The sequence below is a fragment of the Vidua chalybeata genome, chromosome 3 (genome assembly GCF_026979565.1).
Source record: "Vidua chalybeata isolate OUT-0048 chromosome 3, bVidCha1 merged haplotype, whole genome shotgun sequence".
NCBI classification, from domain to species: domain Eukaryota; kingdom Metazoa; phylum Chordata; class Aves; order Passeriformes; family Viduidae; genus Vidua; species Vidua chalybeata.
Window position 1 is genome coordinate 6,574,249 of NC_071532.1, and position 20,107 is coordinate 6,594,355.

General features: G+C 40.1%; 1 protein-coding gene across 1 annotated transcript in view; it reads right to left on the reverse strand.

Annotated features, from left to right (window-relative positions):
* Positions 1 to 20,107, reverse strand: part of PCSK2 (proprotein convertase subtilisin/kexin type 2) — a 98,779-nt gene that overhangs the window by 15,192 nt on the left and 63,480 nt on the right. The window contains exons 6-8 of the mRNA XM_053938797.1: positions 13,325 to 13,401; positions 7,650 to 7,738; positions 4,946 to 5,121 (exon numbers count right to left, since the gene is read on the reverse strand). Coding sequence (XP_053794772.1) covers positions 4,946 to 5,121; positions 7,650 to 7,738; positions 13,325 to 13,401 — 342 coding nt within the window. The remainder of the gene's footprint in view (positions 1 to 4,945; positions 5,122 to 7,649; positions 7,739 to 13,324; positions 13,402 to 20,107) is intronic.

The following is a 20,107-nucleotide window of genomic DNA, read 5'->3' on the forward strand; positions in this document are numbered from 1 at the left end:
AGTATCAGCTTTGCTGGGAAGCTAAACCATGTATCTGCTGAGCTGTGGCACAGAGATTAGGCAAAAAACACTCCTGGGGGCAGAGTGAGACAACAAAACCAGCGTTTTCAGGCTACATTGTTGTCTTGCCTCCTTAGAAAACATCCCTGTCAGATGACCAGGGTTCAGAATTCCAAGCAGATATGCAGATATAACATGTGTGGGGTTTTAATAAGGTTGATTTTATCTCAGATGAATAAGACAAGGCATGGAATTATAATGCATATTTCAGACACAATGACAATACAAAAATAAAGGGCTCCCAAGTTAAAAAGAAGCTTGCTGGGCTTCCTCAAAAATTGAGTAATCAGATGGTTGCCATATCATAAATTTTCCTGTCCTCTCTTAGCTGTTGGACAATAAAATGATGTTAGAGACATCTAAGTGCATATACTTCATTAACATATTTTCAAAGAATAATAACACAAATTCCGTGCACTTGGAGAGAGGCAAATGAGAAATATTTCCTTTTGTTTTTTTACATTGTCCTTTCTTCTTTCATTGGTGAGCCCAATTACAAAGCCATGATGTGACTATGAATTCTTAATACTGCTCCCCTGGTAATTTGTACTTGGGCATTGTTTTCTTAGGTAGAACTACATTAGGGAAGCAATAATGTTTTCACCAGCACAAGCACGAATGGCTCATGTCTTATATATTCTGGCTGAGAAGGTGAAGTCTCAAGAAATTAATTCAGTCCATGAGCAACCACTCACAAACTCCTAATATAAAAGCCTACATCATAAAAATGCAATAGGTAGGAGACCAGTTTATTTGATGACTTCTTTTTGTTGCCTTAAATTCCAATAACTGAGGCTGGAAAGAACTGGACTCACGAAATGGCAAATAAGAAATGCTTGCTGGACACTACACTAAAAACAGGATGTACTACAAAATATAAGTGGAATTAGATCTTGACCTAAGTTGCCTTTTCCTGTTTAAGATGATGGCTGATACAATTCTGGATGCAAGATACTAGAGAACAGAAAGTCTCTATTTAAGAGAGATGTGTTGTCACAGGATTTCCATCTATCATCTCTACCTCCCTCTCCAAGCCTTCTAGCCCCAAAGTGGGTAAGCACAGCTCAGACAAGGGATATGTAAATCACACAGCATTGCTTTGTCCACTCATACTAAGCGTACAATGAATGCAAGGCCCCCTCATTAGGCAAGTACTGTATACACACCACTTTCAGCCCAATCTTTAAAGACTAGAAGTTTTTAAAAGCCCTTTCCAGCTACATCCCAAATAAGTATTTTCTAGCAGCTGAAAGTTGCATTAGGTAAGAGTGTTCACCTGTCAGGTCAGTACTGGTAATTGCCAAATATTTGTGGACCTTTGTTTGTATGAAACTCTTTTCAATCCCTATTCCCAAATTCTTGCTAATTCAACTGTGAGCTCCTTTATCCTTGCAGTGCAGCCACCACTACTCAGTGACCCAGTCACGCTGCTGACCACTGTCCCTGAACTAAAGCCATGAGATACCACAGTGAAGCCAGATCACATTAAAAAAATGAGTGGGATTGTGCCTTAGTAACAAAAAGGAGCTTGAGTAGCTTTCCCAATAACATGATTACATGGGTTATGCTGACACCCAGTTCATGCACACACCACCCATTTTGTGCCCAGCCTTAGATCTACTGTCAGGAAGAGAGCCCATAAAGGAGTTGCCAGTGTGATGGCAGATTGTGGTGTGCTTAATTATGCTATTCAGTGCTGCCTCTATTTGTGCTGTTTACCTTCCAAGAGAACGGCACACCAAAATGAAGGTATGATTAAGGCAAAGGCAAGAGTGAGTTCAACACATGCCAAGAATGGATAATGGAAGAGGAAAGGTAGGAAAATAGAACCAGAGACTAGTTTGGGTTGGAAGGGACTTTTTAAAGGCCATCTAGTCCAACTCCACTCTGCAATGAGCAGGGACATCTTCAGCTAGAAGAATACATATCAGAAATAGAAGACATGTTGGCCTTAGTCCACCTCCTTATAGCTGACATAAAAATAGACATAAACATGAAGTTTCACAGTTTCTGCAGTTTTTATCATATTGTCATTATCAGGTGACTAGTACCCCCACGTCTCAGTAGCTCTGGAAGGAGAAATTCTAAAGGACATGACAGTGGAATGGAGATTGTGTCCTCTTTGAGCTGGGCTCCCAAGTGTGGTGGCAGCAAGGCAAACATTACCTGTGCTTGTCAACTCAATTAAATGCATATTCTGCATAAGAATTCTATATCACTCCTACTTACTGATTTTTATTTTATTGCATTAGAAGCAAGGATATTAATCTTGCTCCATGCAAGAGCTCTTATATTGCCTTCTAGGACATTTGGAAGTATTGCTTTTAGTTTAAGAACACATTTTTATTCTCAGCATGTTTCTTCCTCCCTGCCAATATTTCAGCTTCATCATTAATTTGTGAACCATAACTCTGGTGAGAATCAGCTCTAGGCTGATAAAAAGAATTCCTACATTTTTTTGTCTCTCAGTTTACAAAAGATACTTTTTAATAAGCCAGGAGGATTACACTGAAAAATAATAATAAATTAGATTTACATTTTTACAGTCAATAGAGAATGTGATGCATATATTATAGACCTAAACTAGGTAAAAGGGTATTATATCAAAGGTTTGTTAGTCTTCCTTTACATGCAGCCAAATCTGTAGTGGGTTTTTCAGAGCACCATGGAGAATAGCCAGTATCCAACTTACAGCTTGAAATATCTCTAGAAAATCTGGCTCTCCAAAAAAAACAGATCAGAACAAACTATACCTGAAAAAACTGTTCTATTAGGAAATGTAACAAGCAAAAGAAGGGTAGATAAAGCTATGATCACAACACAAAGAGAGTTATTTGGGGCAGAACTGTCCCATCTTCTGTGCACATACTGCCAGGAGGTAGCTGGGATACTGCCATTACAAGGTTAAGTGTAATTGCCCCTGGACAACAATATTTTTTTTTTTTTAGGTACATCCAGTATAGTTCCTCCTAATTCTGCGATGGCTGACAGAACTGGTTTACTAATGCAGGCTCTCCCTTTAATTTTATGTCTCCTGATAAGAGAGACATATGTCTCCTGATGAGAGCAATCCTTGCCAGAGCACAGCTCACTGTCACTGTGCTCTCTCTTTCCTGAGCCTTCAACTCGAGTGATCTCAGGGCCCCTTCTGATCTTAATACTGCGAATTATCTCTTGAAGAGAATCAGAAACATTCCTGAAGGCAAGGTATTAAAAAAGTAATATGCCCAATGCTCTGAGTTTGGGACTCCAACCAAGCAACAAAAGAGAAAAGAAAAATCCCTACTCTGATATTTAACATTCAAAGATAAGGTTAATTCCAGTGTAAGTGCACAAATTAAAGCGTAGGGCAATATGACAGCAAGTTAATTCAAAGGTATTTTATATTCCAAATTATAAAAAATCCCCATGATTATGATTTAAAATCTGCTTCTCTTGAAGGGTAAAATAACTCTAGTTCAGTTTTCATTCTTCCACCTTTTTTGCTACTTTTACACAAGTTCTCCATTGGACAAAGACAACACAGAAATTACATGGAAATTTTTCTGTGTTCAAAGTTTATACCTGCTACAACCAACATTAGTGGAAGAGAGGTGAGGCAACTATAACACATCAAGGTGCTGCTAGAACTGTCACAACACCTAAGAAAGATTCTCCTCAAGACCAAAGTGTTTAAGGGGATCTTTATGGAAACACTAGATAAATGAAAATCACAAGATTGCGCAAGATCACAGCCTGTGTAAGGTAACTTCAGAGGGACTCTGGATTCATCAGAGGTTTGTACATTTTACATTACAAAACTGAGCAGACTCAGAAGGAATTTTTGACAAGTCTTCCAGTGTTATTGCAGTACATTGCCAATTTTATGGGTGGAAGCATGAAGATGACTATAATCCCTCTGTTACAGGCAAAACATCTGAAGCTCAGCATTTGCGAAAGCTTTAGATACTCCACTACTTGTCACAGCGCTAGATTTAATTATCATGTCACAAAACATGGTAAACTGAATGTGCTGCTTACAGTGAGCTGGTGATGAAGAGTGGGAGAATTTGGCACAAGTAAAAGGAAGAAATAATTTGGATGGAAAAGTGAGTAATTGTGGAGCTCCCACAGAAAACCCTCCTAGATGTTCCGGGTAATTTCAGATCTTGTCAATACAGAAACCCATCTATAATCAGCCAAGGGGAGGAGGCTCATTCCCTACAGCACCAGGGGGCAGCCATGGTCGTCTTGGCTGCATGACACTAAAGAGGTGGAGACAAAGCCATGCAAGGTTGGTTTGTTTGGGCTAATTTATTTTATTTTTGAGTTGTGGCACACACATTTCCCCCAAACATCTTATAGCGTACAGGTTAAACAGATTACAGGACTATATTGAGTCTTTTACAAAGACCACAGACTGCTCCTAGAAGGAGCTGGGAACGTGGGAATAAACAAGGAGGCTCCTGGATGATATTAGTCCAGGGACATCTGAACCACTGCTGTTCAATGACAGCTATAATAATGACCATACATGAGTGACCCAAAAGAAACTCCAAATCCAAAACAATAATTAAATTGGTAACACACCAATGCATTACTGAAAATGCATTGTCAGTAGCTCAGCTGGCATGTTTCAACCTGGGGAATATTTACCAGTTCAGGCTCTTCCATTTTGACTGCAATGGCCTATGAAAAGCATCTGTAAGCTGACTAGAGAAAAACACAGTATGCTGAGACTATACTATAAAATCAATACCAAAATATTGCAGAGTGAACATCAAAGGAACCTTGAAATAGGGTGAAAGTTTGATAATTTGTGCAAATGCATCATGTTCCCAAGTCACTGGTTTCAGCACAAGCATGTACACACCTGCCCCAGAACCCAGATTATTGAAACTGTTACCTTATTCACACCATCTGCCATTGCTTGCAGTGTTAACTCTCTAGGTCCATCCACAGTCTTCCCATTATCAGTTGGTCCCCAGCTGGCACTATATATATCTATGACCTGAGGCATGTGACTGATGGAGGAAGCCTCAATAATGTCTGTCATAAACGGCTGGTCGAGCATGCGAATACCTGTAGTTTTAATCAACATAAGCATGAAATATGCATTACCCAGCACAAAATGTAATCTCAGCACCTGCAGAAGGCCCCCAGTTACAGGTATTTTAAGTCACTGGCAGTTTTACCCATTCAGTAATTCTGCACTTGACATCCCCATGTCACTGGGGTGTGCTTACCCATCAGGATGCCAGTATTAAACACCCAGCCACCAAGGCAGCATGGCCCAGAAAGACAAAAAACTTTATTGTTAGCTTTCTAATTGCACCATAATTTCCATCTACTCTTTGAGAACACTTTAAAAATAACAGAATTCAGCAGTCTCAGAATTTCAGTGCTTAAATAATATAAATGGCATTTAAAATAAGATTTTGTAAGCTAGCAAAAACGAGCAAGGCCCCCACCCTCATCTAACTTATATTCAGTTTTGTGTTCACATGTCATTAGTTTTTCAAGTAATTTTTCTATTTATTTTGGTGCATCTCCAGAATTTAATCAGAGAAGGGAAACATGCTACACAGCAATTTCCTGGAAAAATATCATTCTGTCAACATGCAGATGCAATAGCAAAATACGGCCAGCATGTAGAGGAAAAAAGCAAACTAAAACCCACTTCCTTTAACCCATACTGCAGTAGAAGTTAAAGAGTTTAAATGATAAAATCTTAGGACATGTCAGCTTCGTAAAACCTCAGAGTGTTGACTCTAAGCAAGCCAGAGTGCAACAGACAGCAGTGCAAGCCCTTACATCCATCGTGCCTCACACACAGGACAATTTCACTGTCAGCCCACCTGTCACTTGGCCTCTGGATGAGACCTGAGTGACCAGGGATTCATTCCAAGCTTAATTTGTACCCCTGAGTTGAAATTCAGCTTTTCCCAATGGTTTAGGACACAGACTGGGCAGAAATCAGTGCCAAACAGTGTGAAGGGCAGTAAGGATCCTGATTTAGAAGCCAGTGGCTTTACTATATTCAATAGAAAACCAATGTGTCAAATATAAGGCTGGAAAAAAACATGGGATAAATTTAAAATAGAAATCAGACCAAAGCTGGATGTTCTTGATGGACTAACTCGAGCTAGAAATGATGAAGTCAAACTCAATGGGTGAGAAATTGCTTCCCATTCTTATAAAATGCAGTTCTGCAATCAACTCCCCATTCATTCTGCAAACATGGACATTCTGCAAACCATGACAGCAGCAGACCCTCAACTTTCATGGACTTCCAGTGCCATGGACCACACAGTGCACATTGTCCTCAGGCAGGGTAGACTGAGGAGATTCCCCAAAATGTTGAGGGGATTTTACTACGAAGTGGACAAACACAGAAGATTATTTGTAGACTGTTGGTCATCAGAAATATTGTCACACCTCTTGATTTTTAAGCAACCAGCTTGAAGTTGTAGAGTTATATGAATAATGTGGACATGGTCCAGACAAAATCCCATGCCTCAATTCAGATTCCTTGAAGAGTAACTCGAAAGAATGCAAATTTTGTGGAATGTCCCATTCCTGATGGAGATGTTACCCTTGCTGAAGAAAGGAGACATTTATTAGACCTGCCCAGCCAGTTACTAACTCTCACTGATGTTTCTTGGGTAAGAGCTTGGCAAACATGCCTTGGTGCCCTTCTCTGGTGGAGATTCAGCTTTCAGTCATGTAGGTGACAGGTGAAATGTGGCCTTCCTCACATTCTGCTGACACTACAGTGAAACAGGGGCCGGCCAAGCAGAGCAGAGCTGTCCATGAACACACACTGTGGACCATCTCCAAGAAGCAATGGGTACATCTGGTGTGGAACAGGGAAAGCAAAGTGAAATTCATAAGCATCTATGTCTGCCTGCTGTGCCTCAGTTCTCATCATGGAACTGTCTTAAGAGTGGGAAAACTGGATTTCTTCAGATTCAACTAAACTGACACATGGTGTGGAGAGCCTAACTCACTCCAAGAACTGTATTCAGTATATATGTGCAGAGAAGAGCTCGTTAGAAGTAAAAATACCCAACACACCCAAGGTGTGGATGCTGGGTGCTAGGTACCACCTTTTTCATTCTCTGCATCTGCTCCTATCACTCTGCATCACTGTTAAAACAGAGGAAACCTACAACGACAGAGATATACAGCACTGCAGGTCCTGCCCTGTGAGAGTCTAAAGAGTAAGAGCAGCATGAGATTTGCCTTTTCAAATGGTTTTTAAGTGCAGCAGGAATTTACACTTTGCCTCCTGCAAAATGAGATTTGCCACAAACAATTCTATAGCTATGCAGGGAAGAAGCACTGAAAATGATCATCCAAACAGGAGCTGGTATATGATGGAGCACAGCTGCTCTTTTGCACTGTTCTTAAAGAACCTTTATTTATAAGGCCCTTGATTTAAAAGGCAAAGCCATGGGGAAATTTCTCTCTCCAGCTACTGTGAAAAGTAATAAATACATGGTCCGACACCAATCTGCAGCCCTGTCCTGGGCAGCACCTTCTGTCTCTGCAGGAGGAGCTCTGCCTGAAGCACAGTGAGTTACTTACACCTTGGATTGCTACCATACCTGCCACTTTGGAGTTGTACGCAACTCCCACGCCGCAGATGTTGTTGTTGGCAGCAGCAGACACCTCTCCTGCACACCTTGTCCCGTGGCTGTGAAAAGGAAGGCAGAGAGACCAGATGAACCCCAGCTAATGCACGTGCTGAGCTGAGCTGGATCACTGCGAGCTTGTTTTGCCTCAGTCAGCTCCCAGTGCTGCAGAGGAAAACCATTCCATGGAAAACTGTTGAATGCTGAATAGTGGCATGAGTTCATCCCTTGCTGAAGCAGGCAATATCCAGTTTCCCCTCTGCAGGATGAGTGATGCTTGCTCTGAGGTTAACATGTATCCCTACACTGCATTTAACTGTAAAGTTACTCAGGCCTTTTCGTTTTACCTTGTGAGACAGGTTCTGCCTCATTAACAACTCTTAGCAGAAACAGCCCCTGACAGAACAGCGTAAATATAAGATCAATATTAATTCCTTTATTTTTGCGTCTTGACAGCGTGACACCCATTACTTTGAACCTTATGGAACAAAGCCTGGCTGCCTTTTTGCTGTCTGAACACATACAAAGAGCATATCCCTGCCCACAGAAGAAATGCTACGGGAAGAGGTGGGTGCAATACCAAGCTGGAGTAGCAGAAGGGAGCCACAATGGTCACTGCACTCCTCAGCAGCAGAGCTGCACATGGCTGGCCAGGCCCAAAGCTGTGGGACCTAAGGCACGTGCATCCCTCTCATCCAGTGCTTAATTCCCAAAAGAGCTGACAAGGTGCTCCAGCTCACAGAGCTATTGCCTTGTGCAAAGTGGGAAAAGCCTCTGCTCTGATACAGGGGTCCAGGTTTGGGCTGACACATGGTATTTCAATAATACCTGGTGTCTGTGAAGTGCTTTACAGCTCTTAACAGAGACTCTTTAGCTGTACTGGCAGTTACTGGTACCACTGGCAGTGGCTCCTGTAGGAAGGGAGATTGCATTTTCCTTTCTCCTAATTCATCCTAGAACTTAAACTCAAGAGAAGAGAAATACAGACAACATAACCTAGTTTTTAAAAAATAGCACAGCAGCAGAGGAACTACTGAAAGCTGTGCTACTGTCAGGGTTGTTTTCAGTCTAAGATGTTGAATATATGACTCCATCCTACTGCTCACATCAATCCTCTCTGAGCGTTGAAACTGGCACTGATCCTACAGCATGCTAAGGATTCATGCAATTCAAAATGCTGGATTATAAAGGTTCTACTGGGTATCAGATGGACCATCCTGGGAGGCAGCAAAACTGGTTTAATCACCTTTTTTCATTCTCTTTCCCTTTAGGGGTGTCTGGCAAAGGTAAGTGTAACATTAATAAAAAGATAAGAAGCAAGACACACTTTTTCCTGCTCTGCTTGGGAGAATATATTTTTAGAGGCAGTTCCATAAAGAAAGATGACAGAAGATCTCATCTGCTTCCTTTTACAAAGAAGACAGAGAAGACAGCAATACAGATTTCTTATTCAGCTGCTACAGAAATTGCTATCAACAATCAAACAACAAGATTTTCCCTCATGTTCTTGCTCAAGGAAGTGTGACAGAAACATAACATTCATTGGTATGTGCTAGCAATGCTAGGCATTCATTATCCAGTCACCTATGGGCCGACTACAAGGCACAGAGAAGAATAAATGTCTTTGTTGAAAATTTACTTCACTAATGCTGAGGTGCAAAATATCATTGATGCTGCCAGATTACAGCGAGAAAAACTATATTAGGACCTTCCTGACAAAAAAGTTTTACCAGAAGATCCCCTTCCTGTCCTGGCCTCTCCAGAGTAGTGGCCCACACAATGGAGACTGTAAACAAGCCTATTACAGCAGCTCAGAGTTTCAGTATTGTGCTGCTGACTAGAGAGGAAAAAAAAATCACTTATGAGTTAGTGGAAATGCATTTGGTTGAATTATTAATGGCAAATAGCAGACTTTTCCAACTCAGCCCTATTTGCTGCTCATGTATCATTGATAAACCCTTTGTGGTTTCCATGAAGTGACTCATGTCAGAAGAACAAATCACAGCCTTTCTCTATAGTGTTCGCCTCTTCCCTATTTCAATATTTAAAGTAAGAGGATAGAACACAAAAATATTTTCATCTGTGAACAAGCTACTTCAAAGGTAAACCATATAATAGCAAGTAGAGCAAGTCTTATGTAAACTTTATGTAAGTGAACACATTTTATGTGAACGTACATAAAAAGGTAAGGGGGAGAAGTGGATTTAGTTGAAAAACAGTTTTGCATACTGTATTTTAAAAAATACCTATACTGTTTGCTTTTCCGTTTACAAAAGAAAATCCTTTTCTTCTAAAAGAAAAGCAACACTGCAAAGCTATGAAAACGTCACTCTGCTTTGTCTTTGAAAACAACTCTGTTTTAAAATCCATTGCCAATGGTCCTGTGTGTACCTCCCTACTGATGTGTTTTTGAAAGTGTCAGAGGTGGCACAGATTTTTATTGAGGCTCCTTTTCATGTACTTTGAAATGCTTCTGCAGACAGCAAAGCACAGGACCCATCCATCCTGTCTTCAGCTGTTTGCAGGGGAGGGCTATGCAGAGCTGCAGTCTCAATAGCTGGGACCATCTGCCTTTCTTGACCAGTTCAGCTGCTTGCATTGGGCAGCAATTAAACATGCAGAGCTCAGATGGACACTTTGTGGGGCAAATGCAATCCCCTTTTATTCACATGACATTGTCAGCCTCTAAGCATTTGAGTGTTCACAGAAGGGAAAGCATTCTCCTACTTTGGTTTGGATCCACAGCTAGCAAAAGATTCTTACATCTGAAGAACATAGGTTTCCAAAAGAGCAAATAAATCTTTCCCTGCTAACTCATTAGCTGAGTGAGAGAGTATACAGAATTCAAAGGCCATGGGAGTGGAGATAATTACTGGTTATTTAGATCAGGGCAGAAATTTGTAATCTCATTGCTCTGAGGTGGAGAGCCCGAGCCGTGCCTTCTGCATGCTCACAACATGAAATCAGAGGGTAGTATGAGGCCAAACAATCACTGATTCCTATGGCTACCTCTTCACTGCAGAATGTGGTACATGCCAAGGTACTGAATGTGGCTCAGAAGGAGAGGGTGTTCAAAATCAGTCAGTTCCCAAAATGGTTCTTAAAAAACACTGAGTTCTGTGGGGCTGCCTCTCATTTTGGGAACAGGGCTTGATTCAAGTTCTTTCACTGCTTCCACTGCTCCTCAGGCTCAAACACAGCTCTGTTCCACGTTGAATGAAGTGTACACTCTCCTGCTGGGTCCCCAAGCTGTGGATCTGAACACAGTCAAACAGTGAGTAGAGCAAACATGAGAATAAACCCCTTGGCTGTCAAGCCATCTATGGGGCCCTGCACACAGCAGCAGCTGAACTGCCTGAAAGCAATTTCCTATCTGAGGCACCACCCTTCCCTTCCAAAAACCACCCTGCATGGTTTCATAGGCCAGTGGCTGTTAGATGGAAAGGCCAAAGTGATTCCAGCAGTCTTACAAAGCCCCAAGTGGAAGGGGAATTTGTGCTTGCAAGCAGAGCAGCTGTGATTAATGAAATACTCCATGCAAAAACCTCTCCTATTTATTCTTAAAGTCTAATGAACACATTCCACATGCAGCTGGCAGCTCACAAAAGCCCCTTGGTGATCAGTTCTCTGCTTCTTGTTCCACAAATCACTTGAATTGCTCACATAGAAACTTATTCTTTATGGAAAAAGGAATATTATGCTATCCCATTTCGAGTCTGATCCTTCTGCATGCATAAAATTCGATGGGAGATGCATCACTGGCTGTGCAAAACGGAGCCTTTATTTCAGGTTTCTCTCAATACATCTTCCATGTAATCATGCCCTATCCAGATGCACCTGTGTAGCTATAGGTAGGGACAGACAGACTGTCAGAGGCAGACAGCTGTTACCTACCAGTAACACTAATTCAGGAGTCAGAAACCATGGCAAGAGCTTATAGAGGAATATGTCAGCTCAATTAACAGAATAGCAAAGAAATACACAGAGAAAAACAGTCACAGCTATTCCTGAACAGCTGGATATGGTGTGTTGGTTTGCATCTTAACCTGCAGAAAACTAAGAATCTTGCATCTTAAAGCCTTCCTTATACTGTGAAGGCAGAAAAGGGATGCTCCACTGAATGTGTTGCTCCCATGATTTACCTTGCAAGACAGAAAATTCCCTGTCTTGCAAAGGAAATCTCAAGGTTCATCGTATCATAGAGTGGTTTGGGTTGGAAGGGACCTTAAAGATCATCGAGCTCCAATCTCCCTGCCACGGGCAGGGATGCCACCCACGAGATAAAGCTGCTCAGGGCCCCATCCAGCCTGGCCCTGAACATTTCCAGGGATGGAACATCCCAGTATGACTAAGGTTCACCGACAAATAATGTTATACTTCCTAAGTATCAATTTTATTTTTTTCTGAAAAGAAAGAACAGTAAAGGATATCTGCAAAGTAATATCTCCATTGTTTTCCCCCTCCTGTTGCCAACCTGAACTCACCATTCCCCCAAGAAACATAGGAAAGTATTGCAGTTCTCTGACAACCTGAATCATGTTGTGCTCAATTATTACAGATTGGGTCACAAACAATTGTGCTGCTCACCCTCAGTTCTTCAGTGAAGTGCTTGAGGTTAGCCAGGGGCACCTGGGACCAGAGACAACAACCTCTGCCACATCTGGAATGCTTGAGGTCTATCTATTCAAAGAGACTTTGGGATGTAACTCTCCCTCCAGGGAGAGTTTACTTTGCAGAACAGGTAAGGACAGCAAATCGGGCTCCCCTATAAAATACTTGATAGCAGCAGAATCAGTGTTAAAGGGACTTGGCAGAACATACTTAATTTTATGAAGTTCCACACTGAAAACAACAAAAGCTACCATTACAAACTAAAGCTAAATTTAATTTTCTTCCTGTCCAGAGCTAAGTGGCATCTGTCTCCTAAAAAGATCCTTTGCATAAATAAAGCAAGAAAGTCAGCAGACCTTCACAAATTAGAACCCTAGTCTTTCTGTGACTTTCCATTCACTAACTGGATTCTACTTTAAAAGTGTCTACTTTAAAAGTGTATTACTTTAAAAGTGTCAGATGTCCTTTCCCGAAATGAAGCAGAAATATCATTGAGATCTTGCTTTGGTTGAAAAATTGGAGGACTACAAAGAAGGACATCACAGCTCCTAACTCTGTTTAATCTATTCCAGGAGGCCCGTGTCTGAGGTGGAAGCACAGCTACTTCTTTGTTGTGTCACTCTGACAGAACTACAATTGATTTCTTTCAAAATAAAAACAAAAACCCCCATCCAAAACTAGGAGACCATCCAGACATCCTATGTTAGAGATGAAAACCACATCAAATAGGCCTGAAATATTTTTTGATAAGCACTCAGTCTGAGCTCTGAAATCTTTGAAAAGTTTTCAATGAAAAGGTATGCAGCCATCACTTATCCAAACAATCTAAAAATATACTTTTCTGGAGCAGCAATTTCATTTATAAACTATAAACCTAAAAAAATGACGTTGTAAGTAACTTCTAATTTTCAAGCAGCAGTGAGACTGCAGTGTCTGTTCTGTGATGATTGAATTTAGCAGAAAACAGACATTTCACAAAGATGTGGAATTTCTTACACAAACCAAAGTGAAGGGCAGGCTGCCCAAAATCCATTTACCTGTTAAACCAGTCATCCGTATAGCGGGGATAGGGGTAGGGATCATTGCTGCTGAAGTCGTAGCTGGCTTTGGCATTCTACAAAACACAAGGAACACAGAAAATCAGCTGAAGAACAGACATGAAGTGAAACACAAATTGAATGAGAAGCTGAGAATCAATAGCAAACTTTGCCCTCTTAATTCTGCGAGATGTATCTGGACAGAAACCAGTCCTATAGTGCTGTGCCATTTCCCATTTTCCACACCAGCAAGCCTGGGGAACAATGCTTTCTGGCATGCAAAGCCTCCTGTAGACCAGTGTGGTCAATTGTGAGGTGGTGTGAGAGCTCAAGTTACTACTAGGCATCAACATCAACACTTATAAGAGTATTCAGCTCTTAAACTACTTGGCGTGGCAAAGCAAAGCTTAAATCCCATTTTCCAAATGGTGGTGGAAGTGACAAGACACATGGGTCTTCCACCAAAGAAGTGTTTTTGAAAACCTCATATGTGATACTACAACAGTCAGATTTCTAAAAGCATTTCAATGCCCAAGAATGTAAATTTCTCAAAATACAACTGTGAAAACTGCATTAATGGCCAGCACATACGCCTGAAAATCTCTTTGCAAATTTTCACATTCCTTTAATTGTCTGAACAGCTTCGCAAATGTGGTTTTCAGTCTTTCCAAAATGTCATCCCATGTCTCTGCTTTCTATATAAATCTAATTCATTCCTGATTTGTCCTATCAGCAGTTAAGGACACTCAGCAACTTTCTGATCTGAAGCAAATAGAAAGTTTCAGAAAGTCAAGTGCCATCTTCTTTTTTCTCTCTTAATGAAAAAATAAAGGGTGACTCAAAATTAGGCTTTTAAAAATATTTAGCAGTTTCCTCTCAAGTGTATGTTCATTGAGTTTATGTTCTAATAATCATCATACTCAAGGAACAGAATTATGTTAATTCTTAATTAATGTGTACTTGTATTCCTTTTAAGATTTGGCTGAGCATGCTATTGAAGATAATTTGAGACTTGTGCATGAATAGCTATGCTCCTAAAAACATTCCCTTTCATCTGATTCTCAGTTCCTGAGATACAGGAATAGAAAGTCCATTGGTAGCACACAAGTTTTGGATTCAAACCCTTAAACTCCCAAAAAACTTGTTCCAGGATGAAATGAGGACAACATTGCCCTTGATACTTAGAGGGCAAAACTAAGTGTCTTTCAAGTTATTGTACAGTGGAGTTTTTTGGGTGGTCACTTAAAAGCCTGGTTGCTTATATTCAGAACAGACAGTAAATATTTTGCAACATTTGAATGGAGCAGAGATTTTCAGAGTAGCTCTCAAATGGCTTGTTGCTGTCTTCCAGCTCAGAGATTAATTCCTTTTTGAGATCCTTACAGACCTCTCCATATCTCCACGCCCTGATTTTCAGCCTGAAGATGCCTTCCAGTCATATCAGCTATAGCCACAAATTCTCAGTGCTTCTAAGTCTTTGTGCCCATGTGTCTGATTAATTTGCTTCTTTCAATTACCCCAACTGCTTATACAGCACTTTGTATGGCATAGGTTTGCATGAGCTAAGAGTAAACAGAACATCACTTTCCAGCCAGGGAAAAAAGGGGAATTTGACATTTGTCTATAATTCATGAGTAGTACAGAGAAGGTGGACAAGGAGTTATTTTTTACTACTTCTCATAATTCAAGCAATTGAAATTACTGAGGGGGAGACTTAAAAGCAGCAGAAAACAAGTACTTTTCCACAGAACATATAATGAGTTACAAAATTCACTGTCATGTAGATACCACACAGACATATTGCCAACTTCATATTCACTCAGAACTTCTGCTTCCACCCTAAAATTATTGCACAAATGAAAATTTAAACTCAGTCATGCGTCAACTGTGTTTTATTTTCCCATCTAGAAGAAATGCAGTCCCACTTACAGACCCTAAGCTCAAAGGAGGTCTGGTGAGGCTGACTTTTCAGGACATCATCAAATATGCAAGCACCTTGTACTTGCTATCAGTCACTCTCGATTCCAGAATTCCCCTGTGCAAAAATTAAGGCTGGAAAGCCCCTCCAGCTGTGCTGCTGTACCACTCGTGCTCATAGCAGTGACAGACAAAGGGATTCCAGCCTGAATGATTCAGACACCCTACAGCAAAGTGCAGCCCTGCTGTAGGCCCCAGGTAAGGCAGCTTATGGAAAGATGCCTTTAGGCAGGCTATAAACCAACTTGTCCAGCCACATCCTTTAGCTCTCATTTGCTTCATTTCGCATCACAGCACTCATAGGAAAAAGATAACTAATGGAGTGGGAACCATCCACAAAGGGCAAAATCAAGAAGTAGTCTTGGAAAGAAAACAACTGCTAACTGAGCAATTTATCTTCATTAGGGTCTTTTCTCAAAGACAGTGAGTTTCAACATTGTGAAGGAGTATTTCACCCACACTATGGAAGCAGTGAAATGGGTAATGAAACAGCAGAGAGAAGTACAAATGGACTGCTTCAAGTTCCTAATTTAAAGATTAAATCCACAAATACCTTAGCCTCAGTTTTTGTTAATTTTTTTTAAGCTAAAGTAAGAAATTAAACAATTTCAGAATTGCACCACAAAGGGAACTGCTTGAGTGGACAGTTTAAATATTTCATTTTGTGTTTTGCGAAGTGAGTATTAAAATCTGTGTTTTGCCATTGTCCTCCATAGGCTGGAGTCCCCAGCAGGCAGCAAGAGGGAGTTTATTGGTAATATGGAGAATTAATCAGCATAGGAACCTGTGAAGCTGCAATCAAAACCAGTGCAGATGAGGATCCACAATAGCACACTGAAATGGAAACACTTTGCTTTTCCACTCAGGTGATTCAGTTTTCTTGCCAAACTAGTCTACTAGCCTTCTCTTAGACTTGAAGTGTTTAACACTTGATTTTCAATATCTAAGGTAGTTGCCTGGTTTTTAACATCAGGGAGAACTTGAGCCTCCAACCTCAGGTCTGGCCTTAGACCAGTCATTGGCACTGGGTGTTACAATGAGGTGAATCTAATCCCTCATGTTCAGTCAAAACCAGCTCATTGCTGCAGAGTGATGTGATGTTTATCAGTCACTATCTATACACAACTACTCACAAATAACATCTATTACATAACAAAAATGCTGCTACAGAGAGGAAGGGCATTGCTCTTTAAGGAATATCTCTGTTTTTGCTTTCTAGACTCTACACCAAATAAAATACTAACAGAAGAGTATCAGATCCCAGGATGAGACCCTTTCAATAATTTATTAAGTAATGGCTTGTATACCATGACACAAATAGATTACTTTTGCCTCTGTATAAAATTCTGCTTTCCATAAAAATAACCTTAGACTAGAATTTCCCAAAGAATTGCCTTGTACGTTTTAAAACACATGCAGTAAAATCGTCTGTAGACAAAATTCATTATGCAAAATATGACACTAACAATAAATCAGTTGTCCCATGAATTGTTCAGCACTGTAATAAAATTATGTACCTTGAATAATGCAGTAAGCCCATAAATTTTTGTCTGACTTCACAAGCTTCTGCAGCGTAATTCACATACACTTCCCTTTTTCTCTGTAAGTCAAGAAATATGCCAATGCTCACATGCTAGTGCAGGAGACAATTAAAGCCACATCCCACTGGTCACAGGCTGATTCTATTTGTGACATTAAAGTCCTGTACTAGATCTGAGGCAGAAAGATACCTTTTTTTTTTTTTTTTTTTTTTTTTTTTTTATTTCTTTACTGATCCAAAGAGCAAGCAAAGCCATGAATTCAACATAAAACATCTCAGGGAAACTGTATTAAAATAATTCTGAACATCATGTGGTGGCAAAATGAAATTCAGTTTTGTACATATGGGCTTAAATAAATAGAATATGCCCACCAGAAGGTTAAAAAGGAAGCAACATGTTTAACCTAGGAGAGATGCTGCAAGGCTTAAAGGTCATTAACAAAAAGCAGAGGCACTGCTGCTAAGTCAGCCATTGTACAATAAGCCCTCTCCTCTCTGCCATAGGAAGCACACTTTTATTTTGGTTTGGTTTGTGGGGATTTTAAAATGGAAATGAAAAAAACCCTGTAACTTTTTTAATACCTCTGCCTCTATATGAACTAATGTACATGTCCTATATTTCTATCCAGCAAATTCAGAGCTGGTTTGAAGACTATGTAAACCAAGAATATATCCACAAAGTAATGGGTTTTGTTCAAAGATATTAACCTTAAAGAGCAAATTCACAACTGGTGAAATCTGCCATGTCTCTCCAGAAACTGCAGCCTTTTACCCAGTTCTTACAGGTACATCACAAAAATAAAAATACTGAGCCAGACAACGCCAGCCAGATCTTGAATAATAAATAAGAGAGCAGCACACTTCTCTGCTTTTCTTCTTTTCAAAACAGCCACAGAATAATAAATCAGAACATCATTTGAAATTGATGGAGTTGTGTCCTTGGTCCAGAATAGAACCTGAGGTGCCTGTAAGCCCTCCTGGTATTCCAGTTCCAGGTATTCAGTACAGACTCTATTTGGCCACAGAATGAGCAAGTAAAGAGCTCACCACAGTAGTGATTTCATTTTGTAGTTATTACTGAAAAAATCCTTCCATTTCCTCAACAATTACCAAGGATTAGGCCAAAGGAATTACTGGGATTAGGCCAAAGGAAAAACTAGTGGAATTACAGTCAAAAGAAGATAATTTGACTGCAAACAACAAGTTCTTATTGCTTAATTTGCAAGAGTAAAAATTGTTGAGCTTACAAGATGTAAGAATTCTAATAATCCAGCTGCAGAGTTTATAGGAAGACAGGTGGGCTGTCCCCCACTTCTTATCTAACAATTTACTTAGCAAAACTGAAAGTTTTTCTCTTCTTAGGTTTAAAAGCAAACAAACAAAAAGGCAGTTGAAAAAAAAAACAAGGAGTCTCATTTTAACATTTGCATTTATCTTCATTAAGGTAGCATTATTTTTAAAGTTACAGTTATGAAGAAAAATAGCTTTGCTGAGGTCATATTACATTGTATTCTTTTCTATATTGAACAGATTTCTTTGTCAAGTAACTGATGATCCTCTCTACATATCACTTAGCACTACAATGTCACACAATCACTTATTTTACTTTTACCACAGTAATGGCTTTCCTATTTCCCCAGCAGACAAAATGAGAAAACCAGCATTAGTTACACTGCTGGCTGATGCTCTCCAGCACATGAGCATCTTAAAAAAAAAGGGGTGGAGTAAACACACTTTTAATTTCCCACAGGGTAAAGCACATGGGCAGCACAGCAGTGCTGTATATCACCCAGGTAGAGCTAAGCACAGATATTTCCCAGCTCCAAAGAACCGGAAAGAAATCAGAAATTAATTCTTAGGTACCAAGATTGTCAGGTGTTTTCCCAGTGAACAAAATGAAAGTCCAAATGTATCCAGCTAAATGCCATCTAACCCCATGGCTGTTTGCTAATGCTTAGCTCAGAGGTATATAGTCAAACAGGACCAAAAAAATGGGAATCACAAACACTCAGAGAAAATGTTATGTTGGGCAGAATTTTTAAGAAGTAGGGAATTCTTTTTTGCAATCAGTTTTTAAAAATAAAACCCGCTTATTGAAATACCCCCAATTATTCTCCCCTGCATCTTTACCTGACACAGGAAAAAAAAAAGAAGTTGAGGCAGACAAGGGACTTTATTATAAAGAAGCAGCCAAATGAATTTCTGTTTATAATAAAGACACTGCTTCATGATTCACCTCTTGGCATTCTTAGCCTGCTCCACAATTTTCAAGCTGATGGGGAAAAAACCTGAAGAACATCACCAGTTGTTAATTGCTCACAGCCAGAGCTCTGAAGGCAAAAGCGAGTTAACCTACAAAACTGAAACCTATTTCTGCTCAGCCAAACATTCCTTAATTTTCAGAGGAGGTGCACAAGAACCTTTAAGCTGTACCTACAACACATCAAGGACTTATGTTCATAGGGAGGCATAAGGTAAGGCAATAAAATCAGTAAAATAAAAATAAATTAGGCAACTGGTTGCTGTTAAAGATTTTCAGGGCAAGTAGCAAATTTAAAGCCTTGGGTAATAGCGTGAATTCCTTGATTTCTTTAATTCAGGGGGAAATGAAAAGGGGGGGAAGGGCATATAAGTTGTTAGAGACATATGAGTCCTTGGATTATTTTATTATAATAGGAAATACAGATTGTGCAATGACTTCTACAAAAAAAAAAAAAACTCTGAACACACTTTTCATCTAGTTTTAGCATTCCATTTTATTAAAAACCTGGCCCACCTTCCCCTTCCAGTGGTAGTTTTCCCCTTCAGATACTTTGATTATGCATTACTTTGACCTAAACTAATGGTCAAGTTGAAAAAAAGTTGAAATTGAAAAACTAATAGAGGTATAAAGCTGGCAGCAGAGAAATGAGGTCCAAGTCCATTTTTCTTAGTTAGGTCCCTGTAAGAAACAGCTGACAGACCTGTCACTACATCAAATATGTGCTTGCTGGGCACTGAGCTGCAGTAAAGGTTGTGTTTGCAATGTTTTGATGGCAGCCAGCACTTAGAGCCTCCTGGAGGGATAAGCAGGAAGGGAAGGGGAGCTAAACCATCTCGCTCCTGCCAATGAGCCCAGCATCTAGCAAAACCTGCCATGGGCTCTTCTCATCAAACATAGCAAGATCCAGATCACACCCAGCACCAAGGTCTCTTAAGCAGCATGTGGGGGATTAGGAAGATTTTTTTTTTTCCATCACTGTAGGAAAACCTATAGCTCAGAAGTC